We start from the raw sequence: 27,268 nt of genomic DNA, 5'->3' as shown, positions 1-27,268 counted from the left end.
CTGTTATCTAGGCACCTTGGCTCATTACTTATGAATTCAAAAAAACGACCATGTACAGCCCAAGAAGAACCCGCGAGATTATAGTTCATGTATCTCTTGCAATTTGCATTTTCAAGCACTTCGTGGTACGAGTGAAAATTTAACAACGCTTATAAGTGCTCAGATTTTCAGAACGAGATTCATAGTATAATATACATGCATGTAGGGCATAAAATTCCATAAATATAGGTATACTACACACCAGACGCAATAAAAACATGAAGACGTTGTCTGGATCTTTATTGTGCTAGAAATTGTACGTTAAGTATTTTTGTAGCTACAGATTTTGTAGCATTCTGTATACTTTTAATCGTTTTTATTAAAAACTGGGACACACGTGAGAACCTTTTTCCGTGGAGCAATTGCATGTTTCAACAGATTTAATGTGTAGAAAGAAAATGCTTTCGGAATTTTTGTTAATGGTCTAATGACAGTTCTTGAGTGCAAATATGAGACTTGATCAATATTCCTATAATCATGATGCATACATTAAATTATCGTTTGCCATTAGGAAGTTACTGATTTCAAATATTTCCCGTTTGCGAATGAAAAAAATGCCGAAGATATTCTAGTCTAATACACGCTCGAAATAATGGAAATGAATTTCCAAAAATTGTACAGCTAATATCTTTATAGTAATTGAGAGTAACTTCGCGTAGTGCGATGTTTTTTAAATAGTTAAGTGTAATAGCCATGAAAATCAGCAGAAACGAAGTCAATAATAATTCGTGCGAACAAACTTTAATAACTCACTGAAAGCAACATCGTTACTCAAATACTAGAAATCGTAGCACTAACTTTGGAGGAACGAGAAAAAGTTTTCCCGATAATTAATAAATTATACAGTTTGCAAATGACTCAAAGCTGCCGTAAGTTGTTAAGCACATGGCAGGCAACTGAAAGATAATCCGTTAAATATTTGTACGACAAGACGGGCGTAAAATGAAATTCATTCACAAAGAACACCAGTTTGGTATCCTCCTTCAAACTCGTTGCAAATTATGTATGTTTTAAAACATTGAAAACTAAAAAACATCGTATTTTTATTTATCGACATGAACGGTTAAAGGGTCGAGAACGACTCCCAGAGATGGGCACACTAGGGTCGTCCTTAAAAAAGGTGATACTTGAATTTCGACCGTATTGTCCCCAAATCGGTTCCAAATAATTGAAAAATTACTACCCTAATTGTTCATATTTTCGTCTCAACTTCTCATTTAACCCATTCAGAAGCACATTAAATCTGCCGAACGGGTTCTGATAATATTTGGTATAAAGGGGGGGGGAGTTTCTTCAGTCGCTCACTACGCATCTGAGCTCAAAATTTGAAAATTCAAAATGGCGAATCTAATATGGTGGACCAAAATCCAAAGTCATTTGAATTCGATGAAACTCGGTGCTTAAGGGTTTTCGAGTTGGTTCATTACAAATTTGAACTTGAAATTAGATAATTCAAAATGGAGCACCAAAATCCTATAAATCACTTGATGTTGCCTTCAAGTGCAGCTTCTTGATTTTCGGCTATATTTTCACACGAAATTTACGATGAGTTAAGGTAAGTATTTTTTTACGTGTTATTTTACTGTAAACACGAAAATTCGCAAACGAGACCTCTGAATCTTGTCCGATCGAACTGAAATTTACAGGGATTTTATTTTTCATCATATACAACAGCTTCATGAGTAATCCGCTCTGGAATAAAAAAAATTTTGGTGAACCACTCTATTCTACAACATATAAGAGTTGCAACGAAATCGGAGAGGGACGCTAAATTGATTTTCCTTGACAGAGTAGAGGACTTTAGGTAAAGAGATAATGACGAGTCACTATTGAATGTAGACAAATTTTTATAACCTAACAAAAAGCCAAATGCGTAACAAATTGGGAATTTGTTAATGTAATAATAATCAGCTGAAAGAAACAATATCTTGGTTGAGATAAATTTTCGTGTAAAGTGGTAATCTATTTGAGGCGTGGCGGTTTTGTATCAGAAAATAATTGGCACAAGGCACCAATTCTGGAAAATGTTTGAAACAAACCAAATTTCGTTCAAGAAATTAATTTCCAGGCGTTGGATGTTAGCTGTTTATTAGTTTACACTTCACATTAAAGATGACTTCGAAATATTCAATTAAACACTGGCTATCATCATTTAAGATTATTGATCTATATGGGGTCTAAAAGCATGTGTATATACGGCACGTATAACGTGGACTTGAAGATTGCCTGTATGAAGCATTCGTTTTGAAGTCATTTAGTCCATTCATTTGTAAGTATGTAAGGAAGGTTTTTTCAGCGTAAATACAATATGGTTTTTCCTTTTTCTCATAACTGCAGACTCGTAAGCGGGTTTATTAGACACTAGGCCACTTCTTTTCTAATTTTGACGCTCTTTTAGCTCAAGAAATTAACGCCGATATCATATACTTTTTCATTCATAATCATTCGATCATTGATGAATCGTCTCAGGTAATTTAGTTCTAGAGATTTTCCGTAAATTCATTCGTGTCGTTAGTTAAGGATGTTGTCGGGCAGAACTCCATAGTTTTGATTATTCTTACACGAATAATAATATTATGAAAGAAAAAATAAATGATGACATATTGAGAATGGGTGAACGGAGTTTAATAAAAATTGGTACTACAAGGTTTCTATAGTCGCTGGTAACGAATTCATGGTCAGTTAAGAAAAAACTGTACCTTATAGCTGCAGGTCAAATAATTTGTCCCGAAGACGGCGAAGGTGTTAACAGTGGAAATGTTGGATAAAAGCGTAAGAAAATATGAAATTGAAAGGAAAATACTTTGGATAACATTTCGGGATATCTGCCTACACGGCTCTGTAAGAATTCGTATGCACTGAAACGTGCAAAATTAGTTGGACGTAGTGACATGCAAAATTATTTAACGCTACCGAAAATAATTTTTAATTTCTTTCTTTTTCAAATAACTGCTCTCTATGGGGCCGCATTACGAATTGGAATGTTTAAACTGCTACAGCGCTCCCAAGATTCCGTAACTCGAAAGTTACCATGAGTCCGTAATAAAAATTTGACACAAGCACTTCGACGATCGAAGTTTTGTCAATACTGTAAGTTTCGAGTATCTCCACTGCTTGACGAAACAAAATTATCTTTTCTGGAACCAAATTTGTATGACACTGTGCTATTTATTATTAATCATGCAAAGTATCTCGATCTGCGACAAAATCCGGGCCAAGTGAATTACGTTCATAGCAAATGACATTTGCCTTTGGTAGCTTGTGTTTGCGATAAATTTTGCAGCTCACCATTTTGTGATGAAATCTGTGCCGATGGTGTACACGGAAGTAACTGTCCGGTTGTTTTCGGTGCCATTTAGGCTGCTCTCGGTCCCGTTCACCTCCATTCCCAAAATCTCCGGATCCGATCCCAATCCACCCACTCTTTAATACCTCGTCATCTCCAATGCATTCTGGAAAGAAATCAGTAATTTTCGTTTATCTGTGGGTACGATTGAAAACAACAAAACATGAAACAAAGGTTGAATGGGTGCAATTGAAAATAACCATTTGAAACATACATTTTTCCTTGCAGTCAAATTCCTTGAAACTGTTTATAAAATGGTTCTCGGGGCTGCTGATTTAAAAAATCGGGGTCAGATCCGACAGAAACTTTAAAATGGCGGAACCAATATGAGCGAATAGGATCAATTTTTATATTTTCGGTCTGTCACAGTCACCGTCTCGAATTTCGAAGTTTTGATGTCGGATTCGTTTTTAGCGACCTCAAAAACTCAAGATTACCGAGATCCACTTTTCTAGTCCCTATAACCTTTCCACATTTACGTTTATTCTGTACGAACAGGAATTTTCAACACTTTATTTATTGATAGCGCTCACTATATTCGCGGAATCATCATAATCCCTCTCAAAACATCAACATTGATATCTTAGAAGTCCAATCGTGGAAAAAAAAATGTCGGCAATATCTCAAAAATTGAATATAAAATGTGGAGACACCAGTTTTCATCAAATTCGCGCATATTTTGATTAAGTTGATTCGCCACCTTCGCGAGACTTCCTTGTAAATATCCGTAGGACGAGTTCACATAATCGAAAATGTGAATTTCTAATCATTAGTAATTTACAACCTCGGAGAAATGGAATTACTGAACGGTTTCCCAGCACCAAAACTGTGTCATTTGAATAATTTCGATGAACGATTATTCATTTAATTCGTAAACATTCGCTTTATTGCCTTCTGCAAGTTTCTGAACCATGAGCAAGAGCGTAATTTGCACATGATATCAGAATAGCTTATGTTCTTTCAAATGTAATTCCGAATAACATTGAGGTTCGTGACATTGATTTAACGATGTATTTTTAGAAAAACTCGTTATCTCGCTACTGAAAGAGAGTTTTACGAAATTCAGTAAACCATCAGGCGCATAGTCCAGCGTTGCCAACCCTAAGGAATTTTCTTTGGATCTAAAGTATTTAGAGTCTGTTCAAGGAAAAAAGAAAAGTTATTTTCTTATTAAGAAATATTCTCGTTTAGGCAGAAATCTGAAGAAAATCTGAAGAAAATCTGAAGGTCTCTGACAAAATCTCAAGACTGATAGAGAAATCTCTAAAAATGGACTGTGAAATCGAAACAACAGACTAAAAATGAACCAATTGCGAGGTTACTGTGAACATATGCACCAATTAAATAGCGTCTGAAATTTTCAAACGCACTTTATTTGACAAGTTGTTGGTCCTACATATTAAGAATAAAAACATTTTATTCAAGTAAAAGTTTCTAATATCTTTATACTTGCAGTTCAAATTATAGGATATAAATCTGTATGTGTTACCTCGTTCGGTAATTATCATTATACATTTCTAAGAAAATTGTCCGTGTTATCAAGTGAAAAAACGTATATAAATATTATGTATTCTTGTATTTATTGAGTATCAATACCGACAAACAACACTCTTGTAAATGAGAAATGTGAAAAATTATTGTACCACTATTAGGACATCTGAAGAATTATTGTGGTGCCATCCAAATAAGAAATCTGAAGAACTGATTTGGCGCCATTTAAAGAAATATTCGTCTGATAGGTGGGCAACACTGGTGTATACATTGATGGACGACATCGTGGAGACTACGCAAGGAGCACGAATTCAAATGAGTGAATTTACAAAACTTGTCACAGTAATCGTACACATTAGGTTTATTATTTGTACCACTAGCGTCGCTAGTGTTCCTGTAGCACCGAAGTGTCATCAATTACAAGGATGCCCAAGATCGACTAATCGATGATCTTGCATAGAAAGTTTTCACCATCGCTTTATACCTCCCCCTCTCACCGGTTTGGTACTTATAGAAGACTAGTGCCCTCTTATTTTTGGAAACGATTTGTATACATGAAGTTCGAGCTCCTTGTATAGTCTCGATGGAGGACATACGTCAGAGAGCTCAAATAGACCAGGAAATAATCATGCAAAGTAGTACTTTTTGGTATGAATCCGGCAACTTGATCTAAGGGTAATTCGATGACGCTGAATAGAGTGGACTTTTACTCGGAACCTAATAATTTTATCAAAAAACAAGTCCGACAAAAGTTGCTGGGGATAAAAAAAAAAAAAAACAGAAAAGTATTTCATGTTCGTCTTCGTATCGTCCAACATAAGGGAGAAAAAAAACGAAAAACCATTTAAATGGGGGGCGAAAACCTCAAAATTTCAAATAATAAATGAATTATTAAATTCGTATGTATGAGACAGATATATGTTTGTCTTCAGCTTTCTCGTGATGCTTCGACTGAAAAGAAATTTTGTGTAAAAATGAAGTTTCATTCGCCTTTTTCTTCCTTATTTTTGGAGATACGAAGATAAACATAGGATATACTTTTTCAACTTCCCGTTTTCAAAGAAAAAACGAAGTTATTGCAATCGCTTTTTAAATGAAAAGTTGAGTTTTCACTGAGATCTTGACGTTTCAAGGTCAGAGAATCATCCCCGACCATTTTTGGACGGATGACTGTGTGTGTTTGTATGCATATAAGTGATGATTTTTTTTTCGGACGATATTTCGAGAACAAGTTACCGGATTTAAATTATTTTGGTCTCAATCGACGCGGCTTTTTCAAACTTATGACTGATTAGACGTTGGTCTTGATCGGTTCAGTACTTTTTCAATTATTTAAATAACAAAATACCAGAAGGAAACAAATATAAATGGTAGTATTTTGAGAATAGATGAATGGATTTGAATGAAAATTGGTGCGGTAAGGTTTTTTGGGTCGCTAATCACGAGTCTGAAAACAGATTGCAAAATCCAAAAGGACGATCTAATATGATAGAAAATAATATTTAGATTCTGGTAAAAATGGGTAGGCGTCGGTTTTCTGGGTCACCGATAGCGAACACAAGGTCAGACTTCCAAAATTTGTAATGATGGAACCATTATAGTGATTCAAAATTAAAAAAAAACGTCACACTTTCATGTAATATGGCACCCGAGGGCGTTAAAAACGTTAATCACGAATTTGAATTTGTAGTTCGAAAGCAGAATTGGATATTATTCCTTCGATCCTGCAGTGTGAGAACGGGAAGATCGAGGGCTGGCTCGTGGCGAGTCTAAATCCGTTTGTTCGTTTCTTTTCTTTTCTCCTCAACAACTTTTGTTGAACATATTTACTGATAAATTTATCAGTTTCCGAATTAAACGGTTTAATCCTTGTTTTATAATGATCTCGGGGCTTGATTGTAAAATTATCATCATCATTCGATTCAGCGTAATCCATTTACCCTCAGATCAAGTTTCCAGATTCATACCTAAAAAGTACCATCTTGCGATTCATTTCCTGGCATAGAAGAGACGGCAGCATATATAGTTATCTAGTATCATATTTTCTAGTAATTCCAACAATATTTAAAGTATTCTTGTAACAATACGTCTATTGATAAAATTTTTTACTACTTGTAACAAATGAAGTTTTCTCTGTGCAACTTCCTACAGCTAAGATACGATTAAAATTTGTTATTATGGGTTATGTATTATACGAAGGAATTGAAGAGGGTAATTTATAAACAACATGGAAATAAACTTTTTTTTTTCATTATCTCTAAAAAGTTTATAGACTCCTGAATCGGACGATAATGAGTTCCGATGAAAGGTCGTGATCACTATATTAACATGATGATCGAGCGTCTTTGAAACAGTCACTGCAGAGTATGAGACAATTCAAAGAGTTTCAGCTAATCAGGACCACCATCGTTAGACCTCGCGAACCTTTAAGACGTTCGGAAAGTTCGGCTGATATTATCTCTCACCCGGCGAACTTAGTTCGGTTGGTTGGCTGGCCGTTCCGAGCTGTTTTCGTTTAACCCTGCAACGTAGTAGCTCTTATCCAACCGGAGATGCGTCATTTGCATACTTATTTTCACCAATTCTCTTATCAATGCTTTTGCCACGCTTTGTTCAGCGCGAAACAATTTTCACTGACAGGTTCCGGAACAGGTACATATATCCAGGTTTAGTCATATATGTAGTAGACTCGGCCAAATTTTAATGGTACTGTAAAAACATTGTTCATGACGACAAATAAAAATTATCCTGACAGTTTGAGCCCTTAATATTAATATTAAGGGGTGTATCGTTACAGCTATTGATTTTTTAACAGTTACCGCATTTTTTTACCCAAAATCCGTCAATTATCAATCTGAAAAATTTTATCAATCCATATGTTTGAAGGAAATTAAATTTCCTACAAAAAAGCTCTCTTACTATTGATTGATTTTCGTAATAATGGTTTGATCTATGAAAATATTGATTTTTCTGGTAATTACAAAAATCAAAAATTCAAACAAAAATTTTGAACGAACGAATCGATGTTTAAGGCACGATTACAAGGAAACGGCTTGACTACGTCAATTTAGTAAGAGAGCTTTTTTGTAGGAAATTTAATTTCCTTCAAAAATATGGATTGATAAAATTTTTCAGATTGATAATTGACGGATTTTGGGTAATAAAATGCGGTAACTGTTAAAAAATCAATAGCTGTAACGATACACCCCTTAATATTAATATTAAGGGCTCAAACTTTCAGGATAATTTTTATTTGTCGTCATGAACAATGTTTTTACAGTACCATTGAAAAAAAAAATTCTTCGTTATTTTGGCCCAGTCTAATATGTAGTATATAATAAAACTTTTATTCCAATCGTGCATATTTATAATCACGATATGTACGTTATTTCTAAAATACTGTTACGTAAGAGGGCGAAATAAATAATCAGGAGAATTCAAAAAGACTGGGGCGGTTTATTTTAGAACAAAAGTACAAGGAGACGTGTGTAGTTTGAAGTCCGTTCTAGGAATCCAGAAAGATACTCGTTAATTCCAAAAAACGTTTGTTGTCAGGGAACATCAGATCTTCATTTTGATTAATTAAATAAATACATACATATTCGAAGGGGGAAACCTGTAACCCGGTAACAATACTAAAACCCTTATGGAATTACTTTGTGAACAACAGCAAGAGTAATTAGGTAATATACACACCAAGACGGTTCTGAAAAAGGTTATTTTTGAACTTGAACCGGTTCACCCCCCAAATCGGCTCAAAATAATTGAAAAATAATTTCTCAAATTTTTCCTATGATTTTTTCTAATGCGCCCCTGAAAGAGTTAAATGAGGAAATCCGCCCTCTTACGGGCACAGGTTAGAGTTGAGATCAAAATATGAAAAAATGAGGGACATTTTTTTGAATTATTTGGAACTGATTTGACAGGTGAGCCGCTTGAAATTCAAAAATTTCTTTTTTCAGGACCACCCTAATACACAGACTCGTGACCATGACGCGATCGCGTATTTCTATAAGTATCCGTCGATGACTATGATGGTTGTACTTTGATGGACATTCATCGAATTGTTAAACTTTATCAATTGCCAAGATCAACGTTGGTTTACCGAGATAACAAGATGCATTTGAATCGAAATTGATTATTGCTTGCAGAAGTTCATCATGAGGATAATTCAAGAATATTGTCACTATGTTTAAATTCCCAGTTTCCCAATGGAATTTTAAAAATATTATTCGTCCGCAGAACCTTGAAAAAGATGTGATTTGCTTGCTGCTGATGATCTATCCGAAAATGGATTCAAAATTTGGAAGGATCAAATGTTTTTATACAAAAAACAGAGTCCATATGGTCCATATTTTTTTCTCACGACAAGAGGTGCTGAAAATTCGAAGTAGAATATCTGAAATCGAAAAAAGTAAAAAAATCATCAACGGACTTCTCGTCAAGGATATGGCCTAGATGTCTAAAATTCGGAGGATTTTTATACCTCGGTACACATGATAACATAACAAAATTAGAGCGAAATAGAACTTTTCAGCCCTGGCGGCTTAACGACAATTGGCGGAATCAACCATATGCTGTTGCTAATAATAAACGTCAACTGATTATTTTTTCTTTCATTTAAGTAATAGATTAATCGGTATTATACTTCTAATCTATCGCTTTGGAATCAATCAATTTATCGGGTCTTTCAATTATTTGTTTTTTCTAGCAATCGATTGTCCAATAAATTGGAAGATCCCTTTCATGCATACATTTTTCTATTCACGCGATTCACTTGAAGTTTTACATGCATAATATTTCGGGGTCGCTGATTACGAATCTCAACTCGAAAACAGAAAATCCTACATGGATGAACAAAAACAAGAAAAGTGTTGAAAAAATTCCGTAAATTTTTTAGCTGTGTGTCAAGATTGTGTAAAAATTGGTATTCGCATTTTCATGGTAGAGTAGCAGTAAATACTTTGTTTCGTGAAAAGTACGAATTTTGACCATTTGTATTACTGAGCTACTTTTGCAATAAGTAAATAAATAAATTTTGTATTTTTTTAGACTTAGGAATATTTCAGGGACACTATGGAACCAAAAAACTCGGCAGTTGTTACCAAATAAGTAGATTGATAAATAAAAATCTGCAAAAAAAGCGTGGCAATGAGCGTCCCAGCGTGGATCAAAGGGTTAATCGATGTTTCCGATAAACCGATTAATCGCACAGGCCTAGCGAATGATATAGTTTCACCTCATGTACCAGAGTTTCAGATTATTGTAAAATACTTTCAAGGCTGATGCTAGTCTTCTGCCTATTTCTGATTGTGGTTGCAAATTGTCATTCGATCCAGGACTTAGTAATGTCGATTTTCCACCCTTTCTTCGTATTCAACCCTGAAACCCTTGTTTTCCGCGAATCGTTGTATTGTTACGAGGCCGTGTCCTTTGCAAAGCAATCGGAGCATATCTTTGCGCGGAGAAATGTGCGTTCAGCACGCAATTCGTGAGTTGTTATCAGCCGCAGTTAGCATAATTGATGGTTATGAAAACTCATCGATCTATAAAACTTCTCAGTACGATCGCTTCGTCTGTTTTGAAAAGAATGAAGACGGATCAAGAATTTTTTTTTGCAACCTTGACAAGCAAAAGTAATGAAAATTTAATCATACAGCAAGTACATGTACGCAGTGCTCAGCGAAAAAATACTAAGAATTTGAACCATTTTCCGTTAATTTGTTTATTTAATATGAGAAGAAAAAACGTGAGTTTGCTGGGTTGGTAAGGGTAGGAGTACTACATGACCTTTAACATATAAACGTCTGGAAAAAAAAGATCTCGTAGGAGTTCCTGATTTATTTATTTAGGAATCATGCCTTACCAAATATTTATTTGAGATTTTCAACTCAACAGACCGAACACACATGGAAAGAAAGACTCTGGAAAAGTATTTGGAATATCGTTTCACGATTAGCAGACTACCGATGGGAAATCAACGAGCATGCAAAACTTGGCGAACGGCGAAACTATACACCAACCATTACAAGGTAACGTTGTGATGATTTTATTAATCTTACAATGACACGGTACACGAAAAACAAAATACACAATCAATACTTCTTTCACATCGACATTGCTTTATTTTTTAATCAATCGAATTATGGGATGATTACTGATTACAAACCATATATTTTGATAATTTCGTACATAAATTAACTCCACAGACAACAGAAATGTGGGCTTATCTTCGTAATGTGGTTTCATCGTGGAGTCCGTCACGTTCACTTCTTATTTAAACTTCTTGACAGGGTTAGTCGATATTATTATTATATACTCGTAGAATAACCAGGACAAGAACAATGATGCTTTTTTTTTTCTTCATTTTCTTCACTATACTTGGCTAAGCTTGATAATGAGTCTTAACAGGTGAACATTTGATGACCGACTTGCCTAACCGCAATCCTCACTGAGCCAAGTGCCTCCTACTCTGCGACATGTGTTTGATTACTAGGGTGGTCCTTATATTAGGTTAAAAAAAAATTCTGTCTGGAAGGCAAAACGATTTTTTTATTTAATGGAAACTGAATATTCGAAAATATGGATTTTTTTGTCTACGAATAACTTTGAAATAAAATTGAGTACGGAATATAGTTAATGAGCATATTTTTAAATAATATTAAACTTCCCGCTTAAATTCGTAGACTAGGGAAATGAAATAAAATTCTGAAAAAATTAAGGAATTTTTTTTTTCACTATTTGGAAGCGATTTGACACGCTCCATCATGAAATTTTTTTCAACTCCATATCAGAACCGCTCCAGTGCCCACACTCGTATTAAGATTTAGCTGGCATCTTGCGGTCATTTGAGACCCCAACCGAAAGTTGCTTGCTGTAACGAAGCAATTTGATATTTTAACTTGACTGTTTTTGGAGGTATTCATTCAAGTGTCTTTGAGAAGATAAAAAGGGTCGCAACAATAATTTTCAATTTTAAGGTAGTAAAAGATTTAAAAAATTACAAAAAAATATAATGAAAAATGACGTTTTTTAAAAAGAAATTACTAACTTTTTTAACTGTCTACATTGAGAGGTAAAAAATGAGCTGGATACAGTCAAAATATAGAACATTTAAAAAAAATTCAGGCTTATTATGTCAGCCGAAAAAAGGTATTTATTTAGAAAAAGTAAATCAAAAATTTTCGGTGTAAAAAATAATCATTTTTTCCAATGGTAGGCATTTATTTGTTAAAAACAAGTCTGCTTGTCACGGAAATTGTTTCCAAAGCTCATTTTTATAATAATTCACAATGGAAATTCGAACGTAGATTATACGACACCTAAAATAATGAAAAAAATATATACACACTACTAGACCAAATAATTCTGGAGAAAAACACACTTTTTTAACACAGCTGGCACCTTGGGGTTGCTGACGACCCCTCTCTACTTTGCGACACTGCTACAGCAAGACTGACGTACTTAGACTTACCTGAATGACGCTCGAGGGAAGTGGTACATGTCATCTGTCAATAAATGACGTTATAAGTCACATTTTTAAACTTTCAAGTTACAAAAATCTCGATTCAAGACACTTAGGTCACGAACGATCGCAAGATGCCAACTAAAGGTTAACCCTTACAACGTCATACCGATGCGTATAATGCCTGACGTGTACGACGGAGTGTTGAATCCGAAGTCAAAATCGAAGCGACGGTTATGTGTTGGGAGAGGTGGAAATATTATTTTCCTTTCATCCCTTTCAAACTCGCAAGGACCTCAATTCAGAGGCTAGAGATGACGCGAGGCGCTTTCGCCCCAGCAATTCAGAAACTCGACCCGAGTTCGTTGCAGCACGTTGGCAGGTTCAATTACACGTAGAAATTGAGCGAAGACGAGTGGTGAAATCGAATTTTCTTGCCTGATAAAAGCGTCGCGACATTTTATTTCGAAGCGCATTGCGAGTCTTCGTTGATCCCCGTCACCAAAAATCGAGGCGGCTCAAATATTTTGGGCCTCGTTATCTCTCTCAAGGCTCAGGGGCTTCTGGGAACCGGCCTGTTTACGGGAAGCCAACTTCCCTCTCGTGTTATACGCCTCGAGCAAACGCGCGCAGAACGGATCTCCGTCTTCAGATTACGAGATTACGAACGTCAGGAGTCAGCTCCGACTACGGCGTAAAGCTGCCGAGCTTTCGTAGATACGCAAAGTGATTGGCGCGCGCCTATCTCTGGATTTCTCTGCCGCGATTCCTGGCATCGTTGCGTGGGTCTAAGCCCCTATATACTGTCTATTCCATAAGGTTCGTTTTAAGATCCCATCAACAATAGAAAAGATGTCACCATCCTCGTGCTGCGGATCCAGGACGGGCTCGATTTCACTGAATCCGATACTATTGTGCAAGTGGTTAGTCGGTGTAGGTACACGGAAAAAAAAATTCAGCTCGTGGAACTAAATATTAGATAGTTACTTGTAAACAGTTCGTCGAACTAAACGTTCTGTTATTGGAAGAGCACTGCATGGTTCGTATAACTGACTGTTAGTCAGCTGTCGTAGCTGTACGTTGTTCAGCTCTCTCAGCTAAACAGCTTCGTTCGAAGAGCTAGACCAGAATTTTTCGGCTCCGCTCACAGCGCTTATTGTTAAATAGTACAATTATATTGCTATTAGTATTATTTTTCATCATTATTATCATTATTTATTCAGTGTCATTTACACATTTGAATGGACTATTTAAACAATTATCTATCAACTGTATTTAAATCATACTCATGAAATTTGAAGGTTATGAAATATGTCAACGCACCATAGCACAGCGCAACTTACAGCTCTTAGAGCAAAACCATTCAGCTGTGAGAGCTGAACAACTTGCAGCTATCAGAGCTGACTAATATATAGTTGCTGTAACTACAAGATAGACCGTAGAGTGCGTATAGTTACTGGAGCTGTAGAATACAGCTCGCCGAACAGAATTTTTTCTTCCGTGTACGGAGAATTGTACATTTGGGAACGTATATTTGAAGGAAAAAGTGAGAAAATTTAATAAAGCTTTTCCCTTGAAATTGACGCCATTTTTGTAAAAATTAATATTTTCGAAAAATCCCACGTACTTCCCTAGATTTTGGCATCATGTTTTGAAATCTTTTTCGTCTTTTGTTGCGGATGGTAACCGTGCAAAAAGACAAATTTGCTTTCATCAGCCATTCCACTGGCATTTTGTTTTCAAGTAATTTAAAAAAAAATTTTCTGCGTACTTAAAGACTCATGTTAATATGTACGGAAAAACAGAATTAAAAACTATCAATTCATTTATCTTAAATAAATTGGAGAAATGACCCTTTTCTTTCATCTAGCCACGTGATATTTCCGCTTAAAAAGGTTATTTTTGAATTTTGGTCGGCTCACCCTCCAAATTGATTTCAAACAATTCTCTAATATTTTCAGATCCTTATCTCAACTCTAACTCGTGCCCGTAAGGAGGTGGATTTCCCGATTTAACCCTTTCAGGGTCACAATCCACCGAACGGATTACGACAAAATTGGGTACAGGGGGCTTCTTGGGTCGCTGATAACAAATCTGAACTCGAAATTTGAAAATTCAAAATAAAGGATCCAACATAGAAGACTAAAATCCAAAAAGTTACTCGATTTCGATGAAACTCGGTGTTAGAGGATTTTCGAGGTCGCTGATTACGAATCTGAACTTGAAACTACAATTCAAAATGGTGGATCCGATACGGCAACAGCAAGTGACTTTTGAGATTTTTTGATTTTTGAGTTCGGATACGTAGTCAGCGACCCAAGAAATCTTCCTATACCAAATTCGATCGAAATCCGTTTGGTTGACTTATTATTCCATTGAAAGGGGTTACATGAAGAAATCGACCCTGTTGTAGGCACGAGTTAGAGTTGAGATGAAAATCTGAAAAAATATGAGAATTATTTTTGAATCGTTTGGAGCCGATTTAGTGGGTGAGCTGAATTGCATCATTCCAAATGAAATTCAATAATGTGATCACTTTGACAAGTTATCTCGATAATTGTGCTGTTTTAGTTGCAAATCATGTTCTTTTGTTTTTTCCGATTGTTTATATCATACTGATTAAATTACCGAATCACTCATTCATACCACACATAAATTCCGTTAAACCCAAGTATCATTTGCACGAAGTCATTCTCATGAAGCAAGTCAAATTAATTTTGCTGGATACACAACACATCGTCAATGTAGGTCGTCGTCGCATCAATACTGACGTCAGATATATCATTCACGGGGAAGCAGTTCAATACGTCTTGGTATGTTTTGGTGAGATCCAAAACAGACATCATACGTATTCTTCACGCCAAACAAGATCAATAAAATATTGGCACAGCAAAAAAGGCATTGTGCATATCGTTCAAATCCATATCCATAGTGATATAATAAATCTATCCCATTTTGCCTGGATCTGAAAAACATCGACCGTCGGCCAGTTGTTTTGACCCCCTTTTTTAAGGTTTTTTTAATTTTCGTGAGTTTTGAATAATTGCAAACAATCCTATAAAGTTCGAAAGTGGTTTACCGTTCAGTTTCTGAGTTTTTTGCTTTCAAAGTTCAGCTATTTTATATTGAGTAGATAGGGACTGGGATAAAAACTGACAGTTTCGAGTTGGTTGTTTTCGAATAGAATGTTTAGGACAGGAAAAAATATTGAATAAGGTGAAATTGATGATTAATATCCGAAAAAAATCCGATTGTAATTTCGTTTAGGTTGTACATTTGGCAACATCGCAAATATGCACATTACGCGCGGTATTCAAATTAGTTGTTTTATGCTGTTCAGCGTATGGTTTTGCTACAATACTTTATTTTTAATTTTTTGCGAATCTCCCGTTAAATCGTAACTGATCTTACATTCTTATTCACAAAAATAAAAGTATAGCGAGGTTATAACCGAAGGTTCAAGCAGACTACAACACAAAAAAATCATGCGACGTTGCCATATTTATTTTCCGATTATTTGTCGTTTCGTTTGTAAGCAGTAATGTTGTTGTTTTTACTAATGCGCATAATTTCTTTTCCGTCAAATGTCTTCCATTCTTCTTTATACCTTTTATATTTGTATTATAACCACGTAACCTTACAAGAATTATTAAATCGGAGTTCGTTGCCTGAAATTTTTTGTTGTTTGAACTTTTTCCGATAGGACAAGTCATTGTGATCTTTCAAATTGTTCGCCTGAAGAAAGAAGTAAAAGATTCTAACGAAATCATAACTAACATCATATTTTCTTCTGTTTAAATGAAATCTCATATTCAACCAGCGATACGTGAAATTGAAATTTACGAATTCTTTTGGCCCAAGCGAGCGGATTGAGTACACGAGCGGATAAAAATATTCGATATGGCATAATTACGGGAGCAGCAACTTTCAGCAAGAAAAGCCGAACCGTACACTTTTACAGGGCCACATCACCGAACGTGCTTTGACCCGAAATTCAATTTTGGCCGGTGCGGATTTTTTCGCACATCAGCTTTAACCCAAATATTATTTCAAAAACCCGACAGCCGTATGGGACACTTAATTATATACACACCGATTGCACGAAAAACCTGAGTATTGAACGATCGTAGATTTCTAAATTTGTTCAATATTCTTGCTGGTATTTTCGAAGATAAATTCAAAATATCGCGACTCATGCTCGTAGATAAATTCAAAGAAATCAAAAATGTTCTGACTTCAGGGTGGAATAACATTGTGGGTTTCAGTTTCCATTTCCATTTAATCGACGATGCATTCATTCGACTGTATAACACAAGTCCGCAACCAAAAAACTGAACAGGTTTTGTTATACTGTTTTTTTCCGTCGCTTCTTTTCGGTTATTATCACTCACTGAAATCTGGAAAAACGTAGCTTTGTTTAATATTATTACCTGCTTTGTAGCATTCTGTACACACGTATAACGTGCCCACACATTCTCATGTGTAATTTTACTAAATCAATATGGTCTATTATCGTCTACTACACCTTTAATGTGAGGCGAAGTTTTCTCAGGTGCAAAAATACATCTTTTGATGTAGCACAAAGACTTCTATGTCAGTGAGCATTTTGGTTCATGACTTTCCCTTGTAAAATTCAATGAAACCGTCTTTCACGAGGCTTATAGATGTAATATAAATTTGAAATAATAACGCAGACACAGAAAATAAAAAAAAGGTCTCTGGTCCAGCGAACGAGACCACCATACCTGTTATATGTCTTTGGACATGCCCAATTTAAATATGGTGTGAAGATTGCTCCATCACACTTAGATTTTGAGTACTACGAGCTAGTATCTATGGGGTGCTCGATTCTGTTTAAGGCGCGATAAAATAGACCACCATATCTTCGGCTATTTCTCATCAAATTCCGAAATTTAAGTCGCGAGTCATTAGTGCTGAGTCACAAGCATTTATTATTGATGTCACATTTTTATTTAAATGCAAGTTATTGGCACAAAGATTGTAAAAAATTAAAACCGAGATATCGTAATGAAAAAACAAAATTTTGTCAAATTATTGCTCTAAAATTCATTCCCTGACCTTGTCCCTTAGTCCGAGAACAATAGTAATAAAGCTATTCATCTCAAATATAACAATATTCTTATTGATTTAATATTGCTAAAATATTCGAAAATAAGTGTTAATTGTATGTCAAAGCTTTTAACGCACTACGACGAATACATAAAACGGATGATCAATTTTAAATATATGTCCCGCAAAATAAAATCACTCCCTCACCGTGTTATGAACATTCGATTTATGATCGTATCGAATGAGATTTGTGAACGCAGCCTTAAGTTTCTAAAACTTGGCAACACACATAATATGTCAGTATGGCGTTTTCTTTTCACCATTGAAATGAGTCTGTGTCAAAAAGCATTTGGTTTAAATTATTCAAGAATTACATTTTTATTTGTCGTTCCCTCACTGTACGTATACAAAAGTGAATCAGTATATGTATATGCATATGTTTTTAATTCTGTTTATTGCGTTTTGGGGAGTAAAATGCATACATATAAAATGCTAAAGCAATTTGACGTTACTTGCCAGTGTTTTCTGCACCTTTTGTTCGAATTCAGCATTTCCTCACGGTCATTCCCTCATTGCATTTAAAGGTGAGGGGATGAGGATTGTATGAACAAATGACTTGTGCAATATTATATGTTAATAACTTAATATAAAATAGTCGTTTGGACTTCTTTATTGTTTTTCTTCGGCTTATGTAGCATATTTTGTAATTATGAACAGATATATAGCGAACAAAATGGCAAGGCAAAAGAACTTGTTTCCATATTTTATAATTATTTGAAACTCGTTTCTCTATATGATATCAACAAAAATATGCAAGACCATTACTTTTACATAGAAGTCATTTAATAAAACTTCGGATGTCTGCGATAAAAATGTTTTGCTCAACACAAAAAATGTTGTTGGAATCCAACCTGAAATCTCAGAATTTGATGAGTAATACCCCTTTATGTTTTTGGATATCGAATCGAAATCCGATGTCAGATAGCTCGATTACCCTCGTATTAGGAATTATCCATAGGGGTTATTACCCAAAAAATAATAACACTGGGGGTGACGGAGAAATTCTCATACTGGATTTAGATTCAACACATCCAAAAACACATAGGTATGGTGCTCTAGTCTGTCGGACCAGAAACTTTTTTTTATTTTTGTGGCTGTATAATTATTTTTGATGATGATGAATGATTGATTCGTAAGATAATTTTATTCGAGGTGATTGGTCTTCACATTTCGAACATTATTGCATAAACGTTAACAGAATAGAAGAAGTGCTTTGTATTTAGCCGAATAATTCATCGCCAAATATTTATTAGAACTGGAAATATCTTCGCATAGTTTTTCATTTTGAGTAGTATGTGGGGTAACGAAACCTTTAATGCAAGGCCGTTTACTGTCAAGCATACATTTTTGAAGGGGAATCCGAGCACACTAGTTTCTGTCAACGTATCTAGTTAATTTTCCGACGTTTTTCATTGTCGAATGAATGCTTCCATTATACTGTTTTGCTTAAAAATGAAAGTCTGATTCTAAATTCTGGCATCAATCTTTACCCAAGTTCATTAATCTAAATTACGATTTCGCTAATTGATTAGTATACGGAGGAAAAGGATTATTTGAGTCAACACAACACTTACTTAATTCAACAAAATACTTTTGTCGGGCGAAATATAATACTTGTGACAACTTAATGTAGAAAGGAATCGTAACTACCACGAAAATGTGTGATTCAAATGCTATGAAAATTTTTTGCATTCACTGAACATACGAGTTATTGAAACGCACAAAACGTATTCTTCCAATGATGTCATTTATAATTCTGTCAACTCCAAATTTTGTGGGATCTACTCGATATTTGATGGTTAAAACCAGTAAACTTATTTTTGTATACGTTGGAATATGAATTGAACGTGTGTCAACAGAATTTATTTAATTGTTGCCACCATTAATTTCGATGACCCGAAACTTAGTATCATGCTTTCTTCATTTGTAATAGATTTGGTGACAAATTTGTCTTGCATCGTCCGTATTTGACTTCCTAGTCGACTACTCGGTTTTGTAACTATCACTAAAGCTATTTCCGTAGCGAGAGAACTCACCGCCTAGTGGCTGTTTATAATACTAGTATACCGATATTTATAATAAATATATTCTCTACTTGTTTCAAAGCATGTGGTGTTTCTTTTAGCTCGTAAATAAATAACTGTAACTAAATCAACCAGTTACGCCAAACAAGCTCCGGTTAGGTCACCAAAGTATGACATTCGGTTGATGTGAATTTTTTTTTTTTGGCTAATTTCATGCACTTATTTTATTTGAATTACCTAATCGCTTCTATCAACAAACATACAACTTGGAGGAACAATACATAAACTTTGAAAGAAATGACGTTTAGTTGATTCACTTTCCGAAATACACGAAACAGATTCACTCGAATCAATACTTCACTCAATCGCGACAAGAAAAGCTCTTGTTGAATCAAGAAATTTGCTTAACCAAAACATTTTGACAAATTGACTAAATCGAAACTGTTGAATTGAAATCATTGCATTTAGAAGGAATACGAGTGTGAAGTGAATAGACTCGAACAAAATCCATTTCGTAGATTCGAGAAATCCTTTCCTTCCGTGTACACTAATATACTCCATAAAAAGACCAAAAAAAAATATAAATAAATAAAAATTGTTAGAATATCCAATACGACCAATATATTCATCAGAATTTGCGCTTAAGACGGCTCTCGTAGGCTTCAGTAATGATTTGATTTGTTAACTACAGTTGTTTCAAAGCTATAGGTGTGCGGTGAGATCAGCCTTGGAGATGCATATTATATGTTTGGCCTGAGTTACTGCGCTTGACATCTGGAAATGAAAATAGGATATAATTTGACTCAGGCGAAATCAGCATTCACCCAGCGATATACAAGCGTTAATTCAGTTTGCGCGGGGAGGTACTCGGAGTAAATCAATGCACACTGGGAGTTCCTGCAGTCGAAGAGCGATGGGCACGCAATCTATCGAGCATTCGCACGCAACGAGGCGGCTGGTCGACGCGCGCGCTTTGATGTGTCGTAAACCTTTGTATCCTAGACTCCAGCAAGTTGTAAATACTTGTTTGCTGTGCTTGGACGAATTATACAATGAATTCACCGCAAAACTATTTTTGAACATAGCCTGAATCTTACGATTAACAACGAATGTTATGTCATTACGGAATTTGGTATTTAACTGAGGGAGGTTGGTTCGTCAAAAGTCGATTCGTTTTATTATCTTATTACAGGATAGTTTCAGATTAAGTATTCGTCAAATCAATATATTCGTAAGCTGTAGTCAAGTTCTCTTCGCGGATGCAAAAAATAAAAAATATTGCAATTGCGAACGCATGATTAGATATCGATGCTTCATTTCAAATCGCTGCAGATTAAATGGTTGAAAATAAAACAGATTCGTTTGATTTGATTCACGACAGTTCACTTTGTTTAGAATAATATTTCGTACAAAGTCACTAGAACACATTTTTTTTAGCGGTCACTTGAATATTCAATACCGTATGTCATTTTTGATCACAATCAATATCGGTGCAATGTTGTAAAATTGATTATTTAACGATACCAACATGTTAGAGAAATCGTTACAATAAATTTTTAGAAAATAGTAAATCGAGTATAGTGAGACATCGTACAGTTAAGGTAGTACCGTGATAGCAGCAGTCCTCAACTTCCAGAAAAATATCCCCTGTATAAAACATTATAACTAAAGTAAAAAGTAGTTGAGATACAGTACACCTTTGCGCCTCCTCTCACATGCGCAGAAGTATAAAAATTTTCCCATTGCGTCTTTTTTCTGACTTGGCAACGTTGCATTCTAACTCAGTATCTCTTGCCCCTCAAGCATGTGTTGTAGAGAAATGTATTGTTATGAAATCAATTTGAGGTTAGTTATAATTGGAGACTGAAAATAATACACAATGACTTCGCGATTAAAACCTGTACCGTAACCTATATCCGCAAAGTTCTGACATTTATTTCAATTCGTTGGGCCTTTATGGCATTTTAAGCTTCCCGCATAGGGCAACGTTGCCAAGTCGCTATTTCTTACGGGTCAGGTTATGAGAGAAAGTTTGAAAATCATTAAAAGCAACAAACTTTAAGAATTATTTACAAAAAAATGAATACTGCTTGTTTATGTTTTTTTTGAAAAAAATTACTTGTTATATCCTCAATTGATAATTCTCAGTTTTAAAAAAAAATTCTAAGAAAAGTATGGCTGTTATTAAATGAAATGCTCACTCTAACTACGGTCGGGATAGGGAATACATGTAAGTTGTACGACTTTTGATCGCTAATATTGCAAAATTTAGTACCGCAAGGACTATTAGAAAAAATTCCTGCGTATAAAGAACACTTCAAATTATGTGTATTCAAAAATTGAAAGATATTGTAAAAAAAGTGATTTATCGCGGTACTACCTTAAATCGAACGGAACTATACTAAATTTTTAACCATTTTGAGGTGATTTGAAATGTAGAATTGATATCGAGTGTTTTGTTTGTAGATCCAGAGTTTCATACTTTTTTCCCTTTGGAAAGATCTTCGCAACTGAGAAATATGGCAATTATATGAATACTCAACGTACGCCTAGCTGATACAAAATTGATGAAAAGTATCGATTTTCTGCCAACCAACCTCCTCAACACGTTTGTCCAAAATGTGTTGCTGTTGAAACGAATACGCGTTACAGGATTTGATATTCATCGTGTGGCGTATTGCATTCGAAAGAAGGCAGTTAGTTTTGCTGAAAAGTGTACCGTACGCATTAGTCATACTGTTCCATGCATTCGCACTTCGTTCTGACGTGACAACCGGCCAAGGTTTAACATAAAATTAGTTTATAAACGCGTGTACCTGATCGTATCGACGGCCTGAGTTCTCAGCAATTTCGTGAAGGCCCGTGGAACAGTTAACCCTTTAAATGCATAGATCTTACCTTATATGCGATTCACTTGAAATATCGCATGCGTGGATTTTTGGAGACGCTCGTTACGAATCTGGATCGAAAATTCAAAATGGCGGATCCAGTATGGTGGACAAATGAACACAACAAGAAGAAAAATTTTTAAAGAATTCTGTAACACATTTTGGTGTGTATTAAGTTTTTGTAAAAATTGGCTTTCGCATTTTTATGGTAGATTAGCAGAAAATGCTTTTTTTCGTGGAAAAATACGAATTTCGACTATTTATTTACATATGATATTTTTGAGATAAATAATTCTTGTATTCGTATTTAGACTTAGAAATATTTCAAAGATCATGTGGTCCCAGAAGACTCGGCAGTTGTGATCAAAAAAGTAGCTTGATAAATAAATCACTGCAGAGAAGAAGAAAAAAAAATTGGTACGTTGAACGTCCCGGTGTAAACTGAAGGGTCAACGTACTTCAATGATTGAGTACACTTGAAGTGATGTACTTGATGTAATATTTTGTCACATTTGCGAGATCGTCGGAAGTCACAATAAATGCAAACCATCTATACTTAGACGGGAAAGTACTATTCAGTATTCATTCGGAGGTGACCAATCACGCGGATCAATGTAAACGGAGCAAGTTGTTTGGCTGTGATAGAAATCAAAATTAACTCCAGATCAGGATCGCAAAAAATGAATTGCGCAGTAGAACTGTACAGTTCAGAATTGACGTATCGTGAACGAGACATCCGACATTACAAAAGGGTGATTTGATTCAGTTATAGGTTCAATCGAATAAACTATGAATTAAGTTTGCGACGGGAACAAAGCAATTATAACCCAAAGTAGAAGAGTCCACACGGGTATACAATCGATTTGAGGATATGGGAATTGCGAAGGCAGATTAATAACTCGTACCTACCTAATCATTAAATAATCATGAGCTCTCGGAGTCGAGCTAAGTAACTCTGTGATTTGAAAAGCTCGCTTGGCGTCGCATAATTTTTTACTCCAAATGTACTAAACGAAAAGAGAGAAGACCCAGCATGAAATTATGCACTTTAGTCATAAAAATATTAGTGAGCTCGTTATTGTTCTTAGGTATCATCCCCTAGCAATATTTCAAATTGTTTCCAATTCATACATGAACGAAATTGAGCATCTTGTCCGAAAATGCCTTCCATTACACTCAATTCTAACAGCTATTGTTCTTTATTTCACGTATCCTGAATTCAGAAGTGTCCGAATTTTTTTTGCCATCACATTTGATTTTTCTACGAAATTAAAAAAAAAACTTTATCGTATATATTTTAAGATAATGTTACGTCGGGCCGCCACCCGTCTATTACTCTTGCTAATTCTCTCACATTTTTTATATTAGCCCCACAGTGTTTATCCTGTCCTACTACTCCATCCAGACTCACGCTACTCGTTATCACACTTACTCAGCTAATTCCATTGCTTTCCATCTGTATTTATACACCTTCCCTGGACACATACGTTCTGTCTGTAACTCACTCATATTCTAACTTTCAACAACCTCAAATCATAGACTCCTTACCTACCTTCCGAACTGCACATTTCGTTTCTACTGTTTCGTCAAGTTTCTCACAATAAACATATAACTCATATTCTGAGCTTACCGAAAGTTATTCAACCCTCATCCTAACCTCCGGTTGTCCTAGAACGTAGAAACGAAGCCGAACCAAGCTATTCCTTACCGTTCGGGAATAGACAACCTACGCGAGTGTAACAATAAAATCAATTTATTTAGTCAACAATATATTTACAAATACTCAAACATTTACAAAGAACATATCAATTACAATTGTTAAATTACGATTTTTCTGATAGTGAGCGATATCCTTTGTGTTTTTCCATATCATTACGCCTTTAAGCCACATTACGTGATTTTTTATGGATTTTATCTGGAATATCACGTTTTAAGGACCAACAGTAATCAGCCATCATATTTACATTCCATCGACCTTCGTACCTTGTTTCTATACTTTTGATGTATTTTGACTCGTGGAAAAAGCGCCAAAACTCAATAGATTGAATAATAATTAAAAAATAATTATTTTCCAGAAAAAACTGGAAACTATCACTATATCAATTTTATTGAAAACCTGATGTGATACGACAAAACGAATAGTGAATTCGTAATCGGGGTCACCAAATTAGTAAAAAAAAGTTAGAAGTGCATTTTAGAAAATAAATATCTTGTCCTCCTGTGATCATTAAGTGTCTTTGGACGTCGTAATTTAACCAGCTCATTATCTTGGCTTTTCAGCAGGAAAGGTAAAAGGTATTTGCTGCCGGTAGTAATGGCTACATCCGCCCCTCGTCCGAATACCCAATCTAATAGCTTACTCTCGTTTGTCGGTGATAGACACACACGTATGATAGTATGTCATATAGTTAGCTGTAACGTAATGTTACATTGAATAAAGCATCAACATATGCTAACTAACTTCACTTCAATTAGGTTACGGTCACATTGCTCACTCTAATTAGTTACAAGTGGTTTATTACTGCCAATTTCTACACCCATCATAGACGCGCACATATGCTAGTATAGTTAGCCGTAACGTAATATTTCATCAAATAAAGCATCAACACATGCTAACTAACTTCACATCAATTAGGTTACGGTCACATTGCTCTCCCTAATTAGTTACAGGTGGTTTATTACTGCCAATTTCTACACGCATATAATTGCTGTTAGTCACGACGTATTTAACTTCCACCTTCTACCTTTCTGGAGATTGTTTCGTAGGCGATTTGAAATCCTATCCGTTCCTAACGATCTATCATTATTTCAATAATACCGTGTGATAAATGTCACGCACTCATTTGGTGAAAAATTCTAAGCTCGATATGGCACGACACCCTCGTACAGCAGATTGAAATCTAAGGAAAAGGAAAGAGAAATCCGATACCACTTTCTCTGCGCTTATCGAAGCAAATATTATAAAGGGAAGTTTTTTCGAACACATGAAACATGAAAGTCCTTATTATTTTCCAAAGTCTGTAACGATTGGAAAAACCATGCCAAGATCATTCAGTTTTAACCGGTATGTTGGTCATCAGATCTCTGGACTCTGAAAAAATAAGGCTAACTTGATTGAGTGTTCACTTTTAATTTCATAGAACCTATTGAAGAACACTTAAAAATCATAATACTTTCATTATGGTCAATATTTACTATACGCCGTCACAATCGGACGGTTTGAAAATGGTTAATTCACGAGTTAATTATAAACTATGGAAGTACATTTTTAAACGACATATACGTTGAATTGACTCTGTTCACGTGATTGTAAGCCATTTGGTTTATCGTCAAGAAGGAATTACACGGGTCTGCAACAAAAATTTTTTTCAGCTGCATGGAATGTTTCTGGTACACGTTATGTTTTAGAGTGTGCTGAATCCAAAAATGACTTCCATTTTCCTCCATCACGTATAGTATTCTTGAACAATACAAGGTGTTTGCATAAAAAAAGCATAACAATAATTAAAAAACGACCATTTTATTACAACGAAATAAACAATATTTCTTATCAAATTAAACACACAATTTCTTTATGAAATGTATTTGATATTCCGTGCTCATTCTTTTCGACCACGAAACCTTTTTTTCTCCTTGATAAACCTCTGAACACGCGTCCGCTTTCTATTTTCTGTTTTCCTATTTGTATTTATTCTCGATCGCTTTTGTATAGAATTCTTAGAACCAAGAATAGGATACCATATTTCAAATTTCACTGTAAATGAAACTATAAACACGAGTTCAAGAAAGAACCTGACGTGATGGAACTTTTTGAGTATTTTTCCCAGTTTCAGTGAGTGAAAATCTGTAAGAGACAGTATGAAAAAAAACCCGTGCAGTTTTTTGGTTGCAAATCTGTGTTATCAGGACAGTAATACAATGGAACTCTGCATAGAGTGGTCGGTTTTAATCTCCTTAGGTGAATATCTCATTGATAGAAACGAAATGAGATAAAAGACAAGATCTCGTACAAAATTTGGAAGGTTTCATGGGACCAGATTCAGAGGTCACGATTTGCAGTGCCCAATGTTATAGACGACCGTTGAATTTTCCGCTCCTTTCATTTCCGTGGTCAAAAACATAGAATCCCTCTTAAAAAAATCGCCTTGACCTTGAAGTGACATTGAACGTCATCCTCAACGTCAAATCCAACGTCGAGACTGGGTAGCCAGGGAAAAATTCTACAAACTTGGTAGTCAGCTTTTTTTCTAAGACTCCAAGTATTCAAGTTATACAGCAGTTCCGGAAGTTTTGGGACAACTTGTCCGTATACTAACAATGACAGTTGAACAAAAATGTGTATATTTCAAATGACAAACTTCACAGGAGATTTCCATTCGTTTGTTTCGTATAACATATAAAAGTCCAAAGACTTGTTACACAATACACCATTTTTATGCTTGAACGTGGACTAGCTTTATTTTAATAAAAATACTAACATATTTATTTATTATATTAATCGAGTAGTTTTGGATATCATCGCAGGAGACAGACAGATTGACATTTTTCTAACAACCAGTTTTCCGGACACCAGAGTTCCGAAAACGTATAGAATCATCAGAACTCGAAGAAATCGTTTTTGACCAAAACCAACACTTTTCCTGTACGACCACAGGTGCTGAAAAGTATAAATTATGTATTGTCCTAATTTAAAACAATCTTTTATAAGATTACATTATTGTACATTATACAGACATCTGCGTGCAGTGAATAGCGTGACTCGTAATCTATCATCTTTCATCTCGGTCCCTTAATTATTTTGGCGAAATGCCCCGGTTGATGAGCAGACTTTATTACAAGTGAAGGTGAACGAACGTACTCCTATCTCTACACGGAGGTTAAGCAT

The 27,268-nt window shown here is 35.2% G+C and overlaps 1 protein-coding gene across 1 annotated transcript in view; it reads right to left on the bottom strand.

The window, feature by feature from the left end:
* Nucleotides 1–27,268, bottom strand: part of LOC124175504 (5-hydroxytryptamine receptor 2A) — a 162,878-nt gene that overhangs the window by 98,180 nt on the left and 37,430 nt on the right. Inside the window, exon 2 of the mRNA XM_046555841.1 lies at nt 3,328–3,491. Within this exon, the coding sequence (XP_046411797.1) occupies nt 3,328–3,425 (98 nt within the window). The 5' untranslated portion in view covers nt 3,426–3,491. The remainder of the gene's footprint in view (nt 1–3,327; nt 3,492–27,268) is intronic.

This window comes from Neodiprion fabricii, chromosome 2 (assembly GCF_021155785.1).
Source record: "Neodiprion fabricii isolate iyNeoFabr1 chromosome 2, iyNeoFabr1.1, whole genome shotgun sequence".
NCBI lineage: Eukaryota > Metazoa > Arthropoda > Insecta > Hymenoptera > Diprionidae > Neodiprion > Neodiprion fabricii.
This window is presented reverse-complemented; position numbering and strand designations above follow the sequence as displayed.